This window comes from Leptosomus discolor, chromosome 3, assembly GCF_034619465.1.
Source record: "Leptosomus discolor isolate bLepDis1 chromosome 3, bLepDis1.hap2, whole genome shotgun sequence".
Classification (NCBI taxonomy): Eukaryota; Metazoa; Chordata; class Aves; order Leptosomiformes; family Leptosomidae; genus Leptosomus; species Leptosomus discolor.
In genome coordinates this window covers 2,988,141-3,004,646 of record NC_141393.1, presented here as the reverse complement: position 1 = coordinate 3,004,646, position 16,506 = coordinate 2,988,141, and the positions used below count along the sequence as shown (strand labels likewise).

Here is a 16,506-nt window from a genome sequence, read left to right as displayed (position 1 = left end):
AACGTCCTGTGACTGGGGGGTGGGAATAAAGCCCTGCTGAGGCGTTGTCAGGCACGGCACGACTCGGGAAGGGCGCTCGGGGAGTCACGCTAAGCGCTGCCGCGTAAAAGTCCGATTTAAACCGATAAGTGCCAACACGTTGAAAAATGACTCACTACTACAACGAGAGAGACAGGAGTTTACTCTTCTGGAGCCCTGTCTCCAAACTCCGAGTAGCTTAATTAAGCCGGAGTAAATTCATTTACACAGCCACACCCTTCGCCGACATTCGGGTAGACAGAGCCTGGCCTAAACACCCAGGAAGAAAGAGGCTTTGCGGAGGATGGCAGCTGGGGTGGCCCCACCGCCCCCGCCCCCAGGTACTCCCCACCTGGCTCAACGACATTTCCGAAAGCTTTACCACCAGCGGCTGACGCCTGGCCTCGCACCCGCGGGGGCTGGGAGCCACCTCGAAACCTCCTGCCCGAGCAGCCCGGCTTCAGGCCGGGATCCGCGGGTGGTTGCCGCAACGCCGCTGCCTTTCCTCGGCCCCGCGGGGCGGCAGCTGCCGCCGTAACCGTAGCCCGCCCCGCTGCCGGGGTCCCAGCCCCCCAACGTGTTCCCCGCTGCACCTGCCCAAGTCCTTTCGCCCGCTCCCTCGCGTCCCGTTCGGGCACCGAAAGCGTCCCAGCGTCACATCTGTCGCTCCACAAGTGCCCCCCCGTTCGCTCATCGACCCTTTTGTCCGTCCTTACGTTTTCTACGCTGCCCTAATATCTTCCCTTTCCGGCCCAGAAATTTCTCCCATGCAACACCGCGCAGTGAGGGTCCCTCCGTGCCCGCTGACGGAGGCGGTCACCTTCCCGAGTTCCGTGGGGCTGGCATTGGGGTAGCATACATGTGACACTAAAGGTTGTTAACTGCAGGTGGGAGTATTGAAGAAGTATCATCCTTTCCACTCCTCAAAGTCGTCGCTCATCTGAGTCTCTCAGGAATCACAGCCAGGCTCGCGAAACCGCGAGATCCAGAACCGAGACCTCTTTATGTCAGCAGGACGCTCCGCTCCAGCACCCTATTGCCCCTTGCTGTTTCTCTCATAATTAAGCAACATACCAAGAGAGCTCCGCTGTATAATTGCTTTATTTTCTGCTTATTAGTTCTTTACCAACACTACAGCCATATTGAGAACACAAAATTCCTGTTTACTTTAGTCAGGGAGATCACAGTCTACAAACTCATTCACTTATCAGACACGATTAACGCCATTCAAAACTTACTCCATAAATTCACATGAACACAAATTGATGCACTTAAAAACTCCAGATTAGTTTTTAAATCATAGGATTTCTTACAGATTGCCACTTTATCCTGCAGGCTACGTTTACTGCCTGATAGCCACTGCTTCGTGGTGAGGTTCAGCTACAGCCTATAAAGGACGTGTTGAAAGTGAAACCTTTATCTTTTGTTCAGTAGCGACGGCCGTTTATTTTTGACGTCTCCGCCACATGTTTCAGTAACTTTTTTCTCCCCCTGGCCCCCCCCCCAAAAAGACATTAAAAAAAAAATAATCCAGAAGCATAACCAGTTGCCTTTCACCTACAAAAACAGCGTAACAAAGTTACTAAGGAAATACAAAATGGTGAATCCAACTTAACGCAAAGTCTAGCGAAGAAGTCTGCCCCAGCACTTGAAACACAGTAAATCAACTTAGACGAAAAATGAAGTTATTGAAGTTTCCATGTTGACCGAGAATAGATTTAAGAAAGTTCAAGAACCATTAATAGAGCTTCAAGTTTTCCAGTTTAGGCATTTACTTTGTGCTTGGCTATTTTATTTCTGCTCCAGAAGAAAACAGTAACTGTATTCTTGTGGTTTTAGTCTTTATACCACCACACTACTTGTGAAGTTACATCAACAGGAAAAAAAAAAAAACAAGCTAGAAAATAGAGCAATGATATTCCAATGGCAAAGAGCCTTGAGTGAAAAAAAAAATAAATCCTCTCACCTCCTCTTCTTCAGAGCTGAGATTTAAGAGTTACCCTACGTTAAGGTTTTGCAGACTCGCTCTAACTGACCAAGGCTTCGAGTCGATCACTGCTCTATCCTCTAGCATTAAGAACCCCTCCAGTCCCACGGGCGACCCACATCGATTTCAGTCTTTTGGAACCATATTCTAAAGGAACTGTTAAGTGGTCCAAAGCATTCGGTTTCAGAAGCGAATTCAGCTTTTTTTTAATCTTCCCATACATCTTTGGTAAGAGCTCCATGTACAAGGTACTCGGCATGCAGAGTCAACACTGCAGGAATGTAGTGTAATGCCCCCAAAATCAGGTAAAACTCATACCCTTGGAAAAAAGGAAAAAAAAAAAAAAAAAGGAAAAAAAAAAGCCATTTTCTTCTGGTTTTGTAGCATACATTCCTAGAATTCCCCACTTGAGTTTAACTCCTTGAGGAAATCTGAAGTTAATCCTTAAGGCTGAATAAGAACCAGCTGCTTGAATGTATTTTGCACCCAGCATTAACACTCGATTGAGTTTTTACACCAATGCTCGCTCTGGGTGGGGTTTTTTTGCCAGTCACATCCGCAAACTGTGATACGGCAAATGAGCTGCTTGCCCTTTAAGAACTAATTATGGAAGTTTACATTCATAGTCGTAGACTCTCTCTCTCTCTCTCTCTCTCTCTCTCCTCCCTGCTCTCATTAGTAGTTACTCAATGGGCTTCAGACATCCAACATCATTCCCTTCCTCCAGGACTACAGCAACAACCGGCTCCCGGGACAGACGGCCAAGACCTGCGACCGCTCGCACGAGTTCAGTCGAGTCTTGGAAAAACTAAACCCAGTGATTTCCTCAAAATGGCTCGTTCAGATGTCAGCACTACCGAGCCCAACTACAGCTTCGCGCTGAACTTGCCCCTTCAGAAGTCTATAAATTGGGAAAGAAAAAAAAAACAACAACATTTCTTTCTCCACGATGTGCCCGTCAGAGATTTAAGTGTCTTCCACTGTCTTGAAACGAAAGCAATTTGCCTCAGTCACAAGACAGGCAAGCCAGCGCTGGATTTTTGCCTCAACCTCTGCAATTTAAAGTAAAACTTGTTGCAATGCTTCCACGTTATCGCTGCGCTGCCTGGAAGGAACCTCTCTTGCATTGAATCGGAGACTGACCCGAGCAGTCAAAACTGCAGCTAAACACCGTCTAAGTCTGCAATGCAAGACGAAAACCGAACAGCATCTACCCTGGAACTATTACATCATTCATGTCATATTTGCTATATGGTTGCTATGTAGTATGGGGAACTTATTTGCATCCCTTCTCATGCATGATGTATGGTTCAGAACTTCACAGCTGATGTTTCAAAGCAGCTCTTGCACTACCTAGCTAGCGTGACGCCTGATGTGCACTTTGAACGCGTCACAATGGTGTCCTCGCTATCTGCCGCTGCAGGCAGGAATTCGTTTCGTTATTAGTCTGAGATATGAAGACAGACTGAGAGTCACTATTGAGTTACAGATTAACAGAACTTTAAAAAAAGTCCTTAATATAAAAAGACAGACTGCAGTTTGATTTTAAGCAATAGTTTTCAGTTTACTAGATGAAGTAGACCTATCAACATATTCTGCATGAATGCAAAAAAGTAGCAATCTACAGCAAGTGATAGAAGAAGAAGAAAAAAATTATAATCAAAAAAGTAGAACCAGAAAGCATACACTGAAAATGGTACCCCTCCCCCAACCATCCCCCAAAATAATCAAACCATCTTAAGGGCTATCAAGAGAGAAAAAAAACAAAAAACAAAAAACCCAACAAAAAAAAAAGTTACTTAGCAAGTCTACAATGTGTCTTTCCCCTGTTTGCTGGAAGTCTGCCATAGCATCTAGTGCTTGTGTTCGTGTCACATTCGGAGATTAGAGCATCCTAACGCCAAGCAAGAAGAGTTAAAACAGGAATCCAGTCAGGTGTGCAGAAGGAAAGGGTGGTAACTGGAGAAAGGTGATCATAATCCTATGGATGCTTTTGTTTTACTTTTCAGTAGAGAATCATTCTTCCGGAAAGCCATGTGGGTTATTTTTTTTTTTCTTTAATTCTTTGTAGACTAAATAGTTATTCTCTCATTAGGATTTATAATTGGACGTTAACCATGTCAGCCCTTCATAGAGTCCATCCCCTGTAGTAGCACAGGAGGGCTGCACGTACCAATTCCTATCCCTGATCCGGGTCAGGCCCAGTTTCTCCTGGATTTCATGGGGTTTCATGGCATCAGGCAGGTCCTGCTTGTTGGCGAAGATGAGGATGATGGCGTCCCGCATCTCCCTGTCGTTGATAATGCGGTGGAGCTCCTGGCGGGCCTCGTCGATGCGGTCGCGATCGGCGCAGTCCACCACAAAGATCAACCCTTGCGTGCCCGTGTAGTAGTGCCTCCAGAGGGGACGGATCTTGTCCTGGCCCCCGACATCCCACACGTTGAACTTGACGTTTTTGTAAGTAACCGTCTCCACGTTGAAGCCCACGGTGGGGATGGTGGTGACGGACTGGCCCAGCTTCAGTTTGTACAGGATGGTGGTTTTACCGGCCGCGTCCAGACCCAGCATCAGGATCCGCATCTCCTTGTTGCCGAAGATCTTGGACAGCACCTTGCCCATCTCGGCGGCATCCAAGGGGCCCGGCGCCTCCGGGGTGGGGTGGGGGGGGAGAGCGGAGGGCGAGCACCGACCCACCCGAACAGCCCGCGCGGGGCGGGGGCCGAAGCGGAGCGGGGCCGGCCCGGTAGGGAGTAGGGGGGGTGGGGGGTGTCAGGGCAAGGGCAGGCTGGGCTCAGCACCGGCCGCGCATGGGGCGGCTGCGGAAGAAGCGGGGCGGGGAGGGGGGGGGGGGGGGGGAAGGGAGAGGCCTGGCGGGGCGCTGCGGCCCGGACGCCGCAGGGAGAGGGGGCCGCGCCGCGCTCCGCTCCTCCGCCGGGGCCCTGAGGCGGCGGCTCCGCCCGGCTCGCTGCCTTGGCTCCCGCCCCGGCGCCCTCAGCTCATGGATGCCGGTTCAGGAGGGGCGGCGGCGGCGGCGGCAGCTCCGCGTTCTGCCTGTAAAGGGACGGAGAGAGGGTGAGAGGGGGCGGCGCGGCGGGCGGGGAAGGGAGAGGAGCCGCCGGCAGTTACCTCAGGGCCGCCCGCGGGCTCGGGGCCGGCTCCGCTCCGCGCCGCTCCCTCAGCCAGCACCGCCGGAAAAGGCGCCGCGCGAGCCCGCCTCACTTCCCCTCCGCCGCCACCGCGCCTGCGCGCAGCGCCCCCCGCCCCGCCCGCCGGAGCCCGCTCAGCGGCGCCACCCGCCGCCTCTACCGTCCCGCGCATGCGCCGCCGGCGGGCGCTGGGAGAGCTTGGGCAAAGGGGGAGCGCGGAGCGCAAAACCCCGCCCCCTTCCGCCCGGGGCAGCGCGCGCCATCCCGCTTCCCGCGCCTGGTCTCGGGAGGGGATGGCGCCTGCGCGGCACAGGAGGCGGCCGGCGCCCCGCCCCTCCCTGGTGCAAAGGAGCATGCGCGGGCCGCGCGGCCCACAACGGAAGGGCGGGGGTGTCCCTCTGATTTGCCCGGGCGGCGCGGCGCGCGTGCGCCACCCCAGCCCCGCCTCCTCCGCGGCACGGGCCGGGGCGCCGCTTTCACCGCTGCTGCGCCTGCGCGGCGGGTCGGCGGCACCAGGGCGGGGCGGAGCCGGGGGGGGGGGGGGGGGGGGGCTCTTTGCCGTCGGGACTGCGCATGCGGACGTCTGGGGAGGGGCGGTGCTTCGATGGGGAGAGGCGCCACGCGATCACACGTCAGCAGGAACACCCGGCGGAACGGCCGGGGCGCGTCTTAAAGGGCCAGGCAGCTCCTCGGTGGCGGTTGGCGGAGCCGTTGGGCCGCCGCTGCCGCCGCCTGGGTGATGGCCCCGCCGGCCCTGGCCCCTCGGGGTAGGGCGGTCCCCCTGGGGCAGGGCGGCCGCTGTGGTCGGTGGAGGAGGCTGCCAGGGCCGCGGCGGCAGCCGGGGATCCGGGGGTGCCCGCCCCGGGGCCGCGGGGCGCGGTGCTGGCCGCAGCAATCCCCTGAGGTGCCCGCCAGCCGCCCGGTTGCTGGGGTGCCCTAGCTGGCCCCTCCCGCCGGGCTGCGAGGCCTTGGCTGCCGATGGAGGAAGAAAGGCGGGTGTCGGCCCCGGGAAGGAGCTCGGCCCTGCCCAGGGCCGGTTGCACCGAGCCGAGGGGGGCCGCTCTCCCCCGACCCGGGTGGGCTCGGTGGGGTATTAGGCCCCGAGTGGCGCTTTAGGCAGCGTGGTGATAGAAGCGTAGGGCGGTTGGTGGGGGCACTGCAGCAGGAGCTGGGGACCCGGGTGGGGAGGTAGCTTTGAGCAGTCCTACCTGCTGGGGGGTGTGCGTACCAGAGCCCTCCAAAAAGAGCCTCCTCCATCTAAAACTAAAACTTTGTCTTAGGGTTGGTTTGTTTGTTTTTTTTCAATGAGGGTGGGGCAGCGCTGGCACAGGCTGCCCAGGGAGGTGGTAGATGCTCCATCCCTGGAAACGCTCAAGGTCAGGTTGAACAGGGCTTTGAGCAGCCTGGTGGAGCTAAAGATGTCCCTGCTCACTGCCGGGGGTTGGACTAGATGGCCTGTGAAGGTCCCTTCCAGCCCAAACTATTCCACGAGGCATAGTGTCATCGGGCTTATGGCTCCTTGTGGTCTTGGGTCACTCCCTGTAATTCAGATCAGGGAAATTCAAGCTGTGGCCAACCACTCGGGAAAGACAGCGTTCACATCCCCGGCCACAGTCCTCGCCCGCCTTCCCCGGGAGCGGTGCCCCAGCACGCCCTGCACACATCGCTGACACGCGTTGGGCCGGTTTCACAGGCGCAACATGTCCCAACCCCGCGCTCCCGGTGACGCGTCAGCGAGGCCGGTACGTGTAAGCAGTACGAGGCTGGTCCTCCGGGCCCGGCGTGCCGGAGCAGGGGGCTGTGTCCCCCCCTCCCTCAATCCCTGCTGGCAGGGCTTGTGGGAAGGAAGGGAAGCCTGTGCCGGGAGTTGCTTCTGAGCTGATGGAGCAGAGGTGGGAAGCAGCATCGAGAACACAAAATGTGCTGCGGTCGCTTTGGGGTCGGCCTTCAGGGAGGCCGGGTGACGTGGTCACCTTCTGGAGTGCACAGCTCTGGGAGAGCACAGGCGTGCTTTCACTCGGGATGGCGTGTGTGAGACTGGCTTCACCATATCCTTATGTCCCTTCAAAAATACCAAATTTTGAGTTAATTTTTATGGCAGACATCTTGCAATTCCGTGGCGCGTGCAAAGCAATCCCCCTTGGAGCAGCAAAAGGGAAATCGTTTGGTGCCTTTAGAAGAATGGGAGATTTCCTAGACTACGGAATTACTAAGTGGGTGACAATAAGAGTTTCCGAGGAAGCCTTGCTTTTTTGTGCAGCGAGCAAAGAGGGAGGATGCCAAGGAAAACATACCATCCGTGGCCTCTCCTAATGAGAGGCCACGTGCGGGCTGCGCCGGGGGTACAGTCTGCTGACACCAGGGCTCACAAGCATCCCTGCGTGCATCAGGCAGTGCCAGAGCTCACACTCCTGTGTTTAAAGCAGCAGATAATACTGCCAAGTACTGTGTTGGTGCGGGATTTACAGCAAGCCCTAGCCACCCCGTTGCACACAGCTAGTTCAGTCTCCTCTCACTACATGGGAAATTTATCTAAATAAGAGTTTACTGCCGAGCAGGGCTAAAATTAGCATCAGGATGTGGACGTTAGTGGGTTTCTACTTGGCTCTGTTCCGTGTGACCGTTTCCACGCCGGTGAACACGAGTGGCAGTTTACTAAATTAGGCAGCAGTAGTACGAGACCGTGGGGTTTTGACCAAAATAGTTGGGAAAGGAGCTGTCGGGAGCTTTGAAGTACGGCCTTTGTCCCCGTGCAGGCAGTGACTGCTCTGCCCGCTGGCCTTGGAGCAGCCTTTTTGGGTTTCAGGACATGACTGCCTTGGTAGCGTTTCTGTTCTGACGGCGTAAAGCGTTAAGGGGAAGGTGCGACCGCACGTGAGGTTTTACTGCTTTTCTTTTTCATAGCTGAGGGTTTGGTGCTTTCTCCCGGGATCCACCAGTTGAGAAACATTGATACCAAGCGTTAAGGATCTCAGCGCCTGGTGGCCAGTGAAACACCAAATGGCGTCATGGGATGCTTGTCTGTCTGGGCTGTGGGAGGGGACGGCTGTGCTGCGGCACTGTGCCACCCGCCGGCGGGGACCACGCGGCACGAACCGAAATGAGTGACTGCGGAGTGGGGAAGTGCCTTTTCAGTCACCTTCCCCCTCTGTTTTGGACCCAGATGTTCTGTTTCGTGGGCCTTTCTTCTCAAATCGTGGCTTTTTTAGGTTCTTGGGTGACTGTGTTGTCCCTCATCCTTGGGGACTGTCCGCAGGTGGGGCTTGGCCGGCTTTGGCTTTTCCCATTGCACCTGGCAAACAGCTGGGCTCTTCTGGTTTTCCTAAGCTCCTTCTCTCCTTTCCCTCCTGATAAAGTAGAAGCGATGGGACCCGTGAAATCTTTGCACGGACGCCAAGGCGGGGAGTTGCTTCCAGGGCGATGGCAGCTGCTCTTGCACTAGAGCTGCTGAGGAGCCGATCGCCGCGCCACGGGGCCTGCCGCTGACTCTGACTAAGCGGCAGCGCCGCTTCCTGAGCCGCTCCCCTCCCCGCGGGGTTCCTGCGTGCTCGTGCTTGATCCCGGCCAACGGGAGGGTGCTCCAAGCCCTGTTACCCCTTGGCCAGCCTGGGCCCGCTCCTTTGCCGGCGCCTGTCCTGCCATGGGTGGGCCTGCGGCCGAGCTGAGCCCCGCTGCTCCCGGCTGCGGGCGGCAGCTTCTGCTCAGCTGCCTTTGCCCCACGGGTCCCCGAGCCTTTAGCACCTCAGCTGCGTGTCTGTCACTCGGCAGCCGGAGTGGGGACAGGCTGGGCACCCCGATAACTCCCCGAGCTCTCCCACTGCTGCCTCTGCTGCTGATCCGTCAGACCAGCGCCGAGCACGGTGCTGCGTTCTTCAGCTGCCAAAAGCATCCAGAGCTGATCTTGCCATCGCCCCAGCGTAAAAACTTGGAAAACAGAAGCGATACGACGCGCTGCTTCACACCGGGAATCCAAACCTTATCTGAGGACGTGGGACTGTGGCATCGTGCCGTCGAAGAGAAGTGGGATCCGCTCAGGCAAAAGCTTTTTCACCTGCGCTGGGCTTTATTGGTGAGGATCCTCCCTGCCTTTCGGGAAAACCTTCTGTCCGTACGGTCTGTGCACCAGAAGAAGATTTTCCATGGATTGGCGTGTGTTTTTAAAGCAATTATTTCCGCTCTTTGGGATGATATGTAGCAAAAAGACATTTGAGAACTCAGCATTTTCAATAGTTCAGATCTCAAATAAGTCGCTAATAAACTCTGTGCACATCAGTCCTTGTAGCTCATGTTTACCGATGCTGCAGAGAACGGGTGAGAAGCTGGTGAGAGAGCACCACCTGCTTTTGAAACGTTTGTGTGTAGAGTCATAGGAGTTTCCATAAATGACCAGAAGGGAGGGTAAACAGGAAGCAGAATGTAAATGGCAAAACTTAGTAAAGCAAATAAAGGCTTCGCTGTCTGAGGAACCCCACCGCAGTGTCCCTGCAGCTTACCTTGGAGAGCCAGGAGATAACATAGCTTGTGTGACGAGCCTTTCAAGTGTAAATTTGTGAGGTGTTTTGAAAGACAGGTTCTTCTTTTTAAGATAGTGAAGGTGAGGTGGAAATGTGTCGTCAAAGATGAAGGAGTGGGATGGTCTGAGCAAACCAGACTCTTAATCTCGGTGCTCAGCCTGCAGAAAGTTGACACAAATCTACACCTTGTGACCACCCCTCGGGGAAAGAAGTGCCCATTAGGCACTATATATACTCGATATTCCGTAGGTTCTTATGTTGCTGGTTGATTTTCAAGGTCAAATACCCAACACGAGCATTTACAATCCCCGAACGTGTTCTAGATTGCCTGAAAAACGTGACGTCTCAGGAGGGGCTCGGTTTCACCTACCTGCTTAAGAATTAAAAACCTTCTCAGGTCCTTGGCAACACCCAGCGAGTTACAGGGTAGCCCGCAGCAGTTAAATATTTTAAAAGTAAGCACTGGCTGACAATGTGTCACTGGATGGAGTCCCTGTGGTGTGCCAGTATGGATTTACAGCCCAGGGAGTAAAAAGCAATTATGGTTATAAAGTGATTATGGGCTAAAGCCTGGGGAAAACGATAGCAAATAACTGCAGGACCTTTTGGTAACTCCCCTGGGCCTGGCTGCAGGGCAGCCGGTTCCTTATCTGTTCCTTCTCCTAAGGAACTTCTGGGTGGTGCAGGTACCAAGGTTTGCATCTATTGTTTTTTCACAGTTTTCTAAGGCTGTGTTTGCCTGTTCTGCCCTCCACCAGCGGCCCAAGGGCTGTCACAGTAAGGTGGCGAATGAAAATGATACACCTCCAACTTTTAAGTAATGGCTGTCACATCAAGATAAGCAAACCTCGAGGAAATGGATCGATACCCCTCTGTGGTTTTATCTCTTGGAACAGAACTGCCTTCCCAATCAGTCCGGATTATCAAACCAAACCTGTTTTAATATGGTGTAGCTCATCGTGCTTACTTTTCTCTGCTTTTTTGGCAGAGGGAGGTGGGAAAAGACTGTTGCCCTGATCCTTCAAAGGCCTTTGTGGCTTTCCAAGGAAGGAAAGGGGAATATAATAACGCCTTGGGTTTGGTATCTGTGTTAGATAAATTCTTCTGTTGTGAAAACGAATTATATCCTTGATATTACAATTGCATTCCACTGGTAGATTTCTTATCACCTGATAAGATGTCCTCTGTTAGGGTGAGGCAGGTTGCAGAAGCACTTTCCACAGCTGTGGTCCCTCCTGCCTGTAGGCAGGGAGCGGCGGGAGATGGGTCCCCCATGGGCGTCTCAGCCTGGTTTCCTGCGATTCTCTGTGTCTGTGCAACCGCAGCTGGGCTTGGCCAGGAAACCAACCATGCGGTCTCCGGCCGGGGGGTGTGGGGGGGGTGTGTGCGCTTTACCGGCGGAGTGGCAGCGTTCAACAGATCCTTGGGGCCTTCCCATGAGGTTGATGTGACAGCGTTAGGGAAGGACTAGAGGTGGGAAGGGGGGGTGTAGAGTATTCTGACCGCAGAGGATTTCTGGTAGACTCTGTGCCTGCTGCAACGGTGTAATGAGGATCCTGAAGAGTCACTGGAAATCCCACGTTTCACGTCAGGAGAAAGCCCTGTCCTGGTCTCCCTGCTATTCCTCCAGCCTCCTGGGGAAGTGGAGAAGAGGTCTTCCAAAGTGGCCTCCCAGCGGGCAAAACAGTTTGGCTTCCGGGCTGTTTGGGTTTGGTTTTTTATCTTAAGTACATCAAAATGCCTTCGCAGTTACTACTGGCAAACAAGTTGGCTTCTCCTTTCACAGGTTATTTTCAGGGGTAGACAAGAGGCAGTGTAGGTGGGCGGTACTGCCCGACCCAAGTTCCATATGCCCAAATCCTGAACCCCCACCAGGACAACATCGGCCTGAAAAATCACGAAGCCTTAACAAGAGTAAAAATAATTTGCGAGGCTTTTCCTTCCTTCTCCGATTTTTGCGTTTTCACACCCCATATTTCCCAGCAGATACCCCAGTGACCTCCAGGACTCAGCTGGATGCCCTGGCTGAGCCCATGGAGACCTGCACCCTGAGGGGTTTGGACCACAAGCCATTGCTGATGCCCAGATGTTCTGAGCCATCTTAGTGTCTTGCTAAGCGTGGCGGTGTCACAGGGATGCCCAAGCAGCTCAGGGTGGTGGTACTTTGCAGTCAGCGCTGCAGGCTGGCAGAAATTCACTGTTTTCTGCATCCACACTCTCATGCAGAGGGGTTTTTGTGGGCAATTTCCATGGGCTTTTTTCCTGCAAGGTGTGTTTCAGTTGTTCAAAGGGTCTCTGGTTCCAGACGCAGTGCGAGCGCTGCCTGGCCCTCATTAGGGGTGGAGGTTTGGAGCTCAGTGGGATCCCAAAGCCGGTTCTTCGGGAGGCTGGAGCCCAGCTTCCCCGTAATGCTTTGCACAAAGCCGCAGCTCCTGCTTGTGGGGGAGCTCAGTGGGAGCCTGGAGCAGCTGCTCCTGCTGAGCAAGATGCGGCAACCGGCTGTCAGATGAGCACCACGGGGGCAGAGCTGCCCCTGAGCTCAGAGACGAGCAACTGAGGTGGCCTCGGCTCTGAGCAGCCTCATTTTTTATTTCAGACATAGCTTTGGCGGTCAGGAGACTCACCAGGGCACACCTCTGCGCTAGCGGGCCAGCACCACTGCTGGGACTCTGTATCCGCGTCCCGGCCGTGCCTTGTCCCTCCTCAGCCTGCCAAGCTCGTTCCCGTCAGATTTTCTCAGGCAAAACAGTAGTTTCATGTCCCTGCTATCTTGATTCACTCCTGCTTTTTTTTCCCGTGTGACGAAAAATCTGGGTATTTGTGGCAGGAAGAAGACGTCCCTGTGGCACTGGCAGGAGGAGAGGATGGGAGGGGGATGCCTGGCCCTGTGTTATTCCTGCGTAGACCCCCTGCCCTTCTCCCCTGTTTGTGGATGTCAAGCCTACATCTTCTCAAGCCCTTGACCCCAAAGTCATTATCCTAATGCCTTTAACCAAAAACTCCAGCTGTCACTGACAGCTCTTCCTTAAGTAGATAATAGGAGCCCCAAACAAGATGTCTCTCTCTTCCATGCGGCCCTGACACCCTTACGGACTTCAGGCTTGTGCAGCACTGGGGAAGGTCTTGTTTGTGTTTCCTGAGATGGGGTTGCCGTGCGTGTACTTTAGCCCTGGACTTTGCTCCACTCGCTTGGGTCAGGCAGTCTGGAAGAAATGCTTAGATACCTCCAGTGGCTGCTGGTGGGTCTGGCCTTGGGCAGGAGGTGTGCTGCACCTTGAGGAGGAGGAGGTATGTCCGTGTCTGGAACCGAGGCACGTCCATGCTTTGGCAGGAGGTGTGCGTGACCTCCGCGCTTAAGAAATGCCACGCAAAGCCACCATCCTTCGGTGTCGTTAGCCTGTTGGTCAGGGCTAAGCCAGCCGGCACAGCAGCGGTGACAGCCTTGGTGGGGAGAGCCTGGAGGGGGCCGGCGGAGGCAGCAGCAGGAGGCTCTGGCTGGGCTGGTGCTGCTCTCTGGCAGCACTCGCGATCTCGGCAGTCGGTTCTGTACTCCTCCTGGCTGGTGTGGAGTCAGGGACTGTTCCTGCCCTCGGAGGTGGCCTGCAAGGCTTTTGGGGATAGACATGGTAGCCTGAGGACCCCTGCTCTACCCTGTGTGTTCGCCCTCACCAGAGATCCCCCGGGCTAGTGCTCAGTGTGTCTGAAGAAATGACGCGTGGCTGGAGAGGGGGAAAAAAAGAGGCCATTTTGGCAAAGGCCGTGCGTGGTTTGGGATCAGCTGTGGCTCCCGCTGCTCGGAAAGGAGCAGTGCAGCCTGCGCTTCTGGACTAGAGCAAAGGCTGCCTTGGCTATCCAAACACGTTGGCTCTAAGCTTTCCTTGCAACCCCAGGTCTCCATGGAGCCAGAGAGAGGTGAGGGGCCTGCAGCATCCCCAGCCCTGGCCAGCTGCACAGTTACTCTCACGGGGTATCTGGGGGAGCTCTCTTGGACAGGCCTCCGAGTGAAGACACAGTGAAGACCTCAAATACTCTGTGAAACTATTTCTAGACAGCTGTCTATTGCGGAAGTGAATGGAGGAAGGCAAGAAGCTCCTGCGTTTTATTCCTTGCAGTGCGTTTTTGTTACTTTTCATATCCCTCTCTGAGAATCAAAACACTTCATTACATCTGTGAGTATTCACTGCAGTGAGTAGGTTGCCTCTTAGGCTCTCCAGCAAATCCTTCTGAGCTCTCATGGACACAACCTAGCGCAGGACTGTGAACTTCATATTTTGGCCTACAGCATCTTAGCTTGGCCTTTGTAAAGCAAAGTATCGTGTTGAGTCTTCACTCGAAGAGCTACATTTTGCTTCCTTCGCTGCTCCTTCTCCCCTGTGTTGCCGAAGCATTAGTGCATCCAGCTGCCTGAGCTCCCGGCTGCCACGGCGAGGCGGGAGGAGCTGGTCCCCGAGCGCTGGAGAGCGGAGGCAGCGGGAGCTGCGGCCAGCCGGGCACGGTGGCTTGTGCCTGTAATCCAAGCGCCTGGGAGGCTGAGGCTGGTGGACGGCTTGAGCCCGGGGGTTCTGGGCTGCAGCGAGCTGTGCTGAGCGGGCGTCCACGCTAAGGCCGGCATCGATATGGTGGTCCTGGGGGAGCCGGGGGCCACCAGGTCGCCTAAGGAGGGGTGAACCGGCCCAGGTCGGAGACGGAGCAGGTCAAAGCTCCCGTGCCGCTCGGTAGCGGGATGGCGCCTGTGAACAGTCCCTGTAGCACAGCCCGGGCGAGAGAGCGGGACCCAGCCTCTTTTGGCATCTTTCCCCCGCCCGACCCTGCGCTTGTCAGCTCTCTGTGCTGGGGAGGGGTCACAAAAGGGTCAGGTAAAACTGGGGAACGGCAAAAGCGTCTCTCGCAGATGTTTGACCCAAAGTTGCCGCCCCAGCCTCGCTCACTCAGGCGTGCTCGTGTTTTGGTGGCGTGTGTTGTGATTTCTTGCAGCCGGGAAAGGCCACAGAAGTGCAGGACCCAGCCAGGGCTTTGGGATCCCAAGGGATATAACGACTAAAACGGGAAATGACAGGCAGCAGAATTTCCCATGGTGATTCTGGCTCGGAGACCCTGCGCACCTGCGAGTCAGTAAGCATCCCTCACACATGGCCGGCTTAGGCGGCCCGCTCCAGACTGAGACGGGGCTCCAGCTCTCAGGAGTGCCTCATTAGTCTGCTCCATCGGGTATTTACTGTCACAGCTCATCTATGTCCTCGGCTTTGAGCTTTATACTCTTAGGAAAACACTGGCGAATGGAGAAGCCTTTCTCTGGGAGAAGTATTTCAAAGCAGGGGGTGGGACATCTCTTATCAGCTCTTCAGTAAATTGAGAGAGCTGTCCTGGAGACAAAGCTCCCTGATGTGCCTCGCTTGGCTTAAAATGAAAATAGAGCATCACGATGTGCCTCTTCTGGCTCAAAATGAGAAGTCTGGGCTTTCTCAGCTGCTTAAACCTGCTTGTGCTCAGAAATCTTTCCTGTCTATCCATCCGTTCATTTTTAAACATAAAATACAAGCAGCCCAAGGACATTCTCTCAGTTCCCCACTGCCACTGTGTGGCCAGGCAGAGCCTGCACAAGATACGCGTTGAGGAATCTGCAAAAGCCTGGAAAACAGCCGGGCACGGTGGCTTGTGCCTGTAATCCAAGCGCCGGGGAGGCTGAGGCTGGTGGACGGCTTGAGCCCGGGGGTTCTGGGCTGCAGCGAGCTGTGCTGAGCGGGCGTCCGCGCTAAGGCCGGCATCGATATGGTGGTCCTGGGGGAGCCGGGGGCCACCAGGTCGCCTAAGGAGGGGTGAACCGGCCCAGGTCGGAGACGGAGCAGGTCAAAACTCCTGTGCTGATCAGTAGCGGGATCGCGCCTGTGAATAGCCACTGCAGCGTAGCCTGGGCGAGAGAGCGGGACCCAGTTTCCTTTTATGTGGGGAACGGGGTGGCGAGGGGGTCTTGGCATGAGCAGCACTGACACATCCTGCGGAATCCCAGCCAGGGCAGAGAAGCGGGGACCACATCTCACAGGGGGTTTCTCCAGGGGAAGAGAGAGAATAGAGGGGGAAAATTTCTAAAAGTCGGGGGGAGGGCAGAAACAGTCTTTTAAGGAAATTCCTTCATCAAAGAGATGCGCCGTGGCTAGATCCCACCGTGAGGCACTGGTAACCAACCCCAAATCGCGTAAGAAGCAACGGATCGGGGTTTGTGCTGAGGAGGTGGCAGCTGCCCTGGAAGGGGATCTCTTTCCTCGACCGGCTCAGAGCCTGGCTGCTTCCTCAGCAGGTACGACGTGAGTCTGTGCTGGAGCAGGGGAGAGAAGGGGAAGAAGAAGAGGAGTGAGAAAGGGACCGAGCTGTCGTGGGGCGGTAGTAGAGGCGGCGGAGCGGGCTGTGGAGCGCCGGGCGCGGTGGCGCACGCCTGTAGTCCCAGCTACTCGGGAGGCTGAGCCCGCCGGATCGCTTGAGCCCAGGAGTTCTGGGCTGCAGTGCGCTATGCCGAGCGGGCGTCCGCGCTAAGGCCGCCATCAATATGGTGAGCCCCGGGGAGCCGGGGCACACCAGGTTGACTAAGGAGGGGTGAACCGGCCCAGGTCGGAGACGGAGCAGGTCAAAGCTCCCGTGGCGATCAGTAGCGGGATCGCGCCTGTGAATAGCCACTGCAGCGTAGCCTGGGCAACACAGAGAGACGCGGGTTCCTTTTGCACAACACCACCACCACACACACACACCCGCTTTTGACCCCCGACAAAAACCCCCTCACGACGACCCCTTCACACCCACCCAACAAGCCCCCCTCACGCTACCGACCCCCTCACACTCCCGCCCCCTC

General features: G+C 55.5%; 1 protein-coding gene and 3 non-coding genes across 4 annotated transcripts; 3 read left to right on the top strand and 1 right to left on the bottom strand.

Moving 5' to 3' along the window:
- Positions 1-3,543: 3,543 nt before the first annotated feature.
- Positions 3,544-4,645, bottom strand: ARF6 (ARF GTPase 6). The gene has a single exon (XM_009954330.2). The coding sequence runs from the start codon at positions 4,622-4,624 to the stop codon at positions 4,097-4,099; it is 528 nt and encodes a 175-aa protein (XP_009952632.1). The 5' UTR covers positions 4,625-4,645; the 3' UTR covers positions 3,544-4,096.
- Positions 4,646-14,150: 9,505 nt separating this feature from the next.
- Positions 14,151-14,449, top strand: LOC147415784 (signal recognition particle RNA). Its single transcript, XR_015183454.1, has one exon.
- An 854-nt stretch (positions 14,450-15,303) lies between these two features.
- Positions 15,304-15,602, top strand: LOC147415783 (signal recognition particle RNA). Its single transcript, XR_015183455.1, has one exon.
- Positions 15,603-16,074: 472 nt separating this feature from the next.
- On the top strand, positions 16,075-16,374 carry LOC147415782 (signal recognition particle RNA). Its single transcript, XR_015183453.1, has one exon.
- The last annotated feature ends 132 nt before the right edge of the window (positions 16,375-16,506 follow it).

Bases quoted from the DNA above. Each gene is read 5' to 3' on its own strand.
- ARF6 (XM_009954330.2), bottom strand. From the start codon at position 4,624: ATGGGCAAGGTGCTGTCCAAGATCTTCGGCAACAAGGAGATGCGGATC.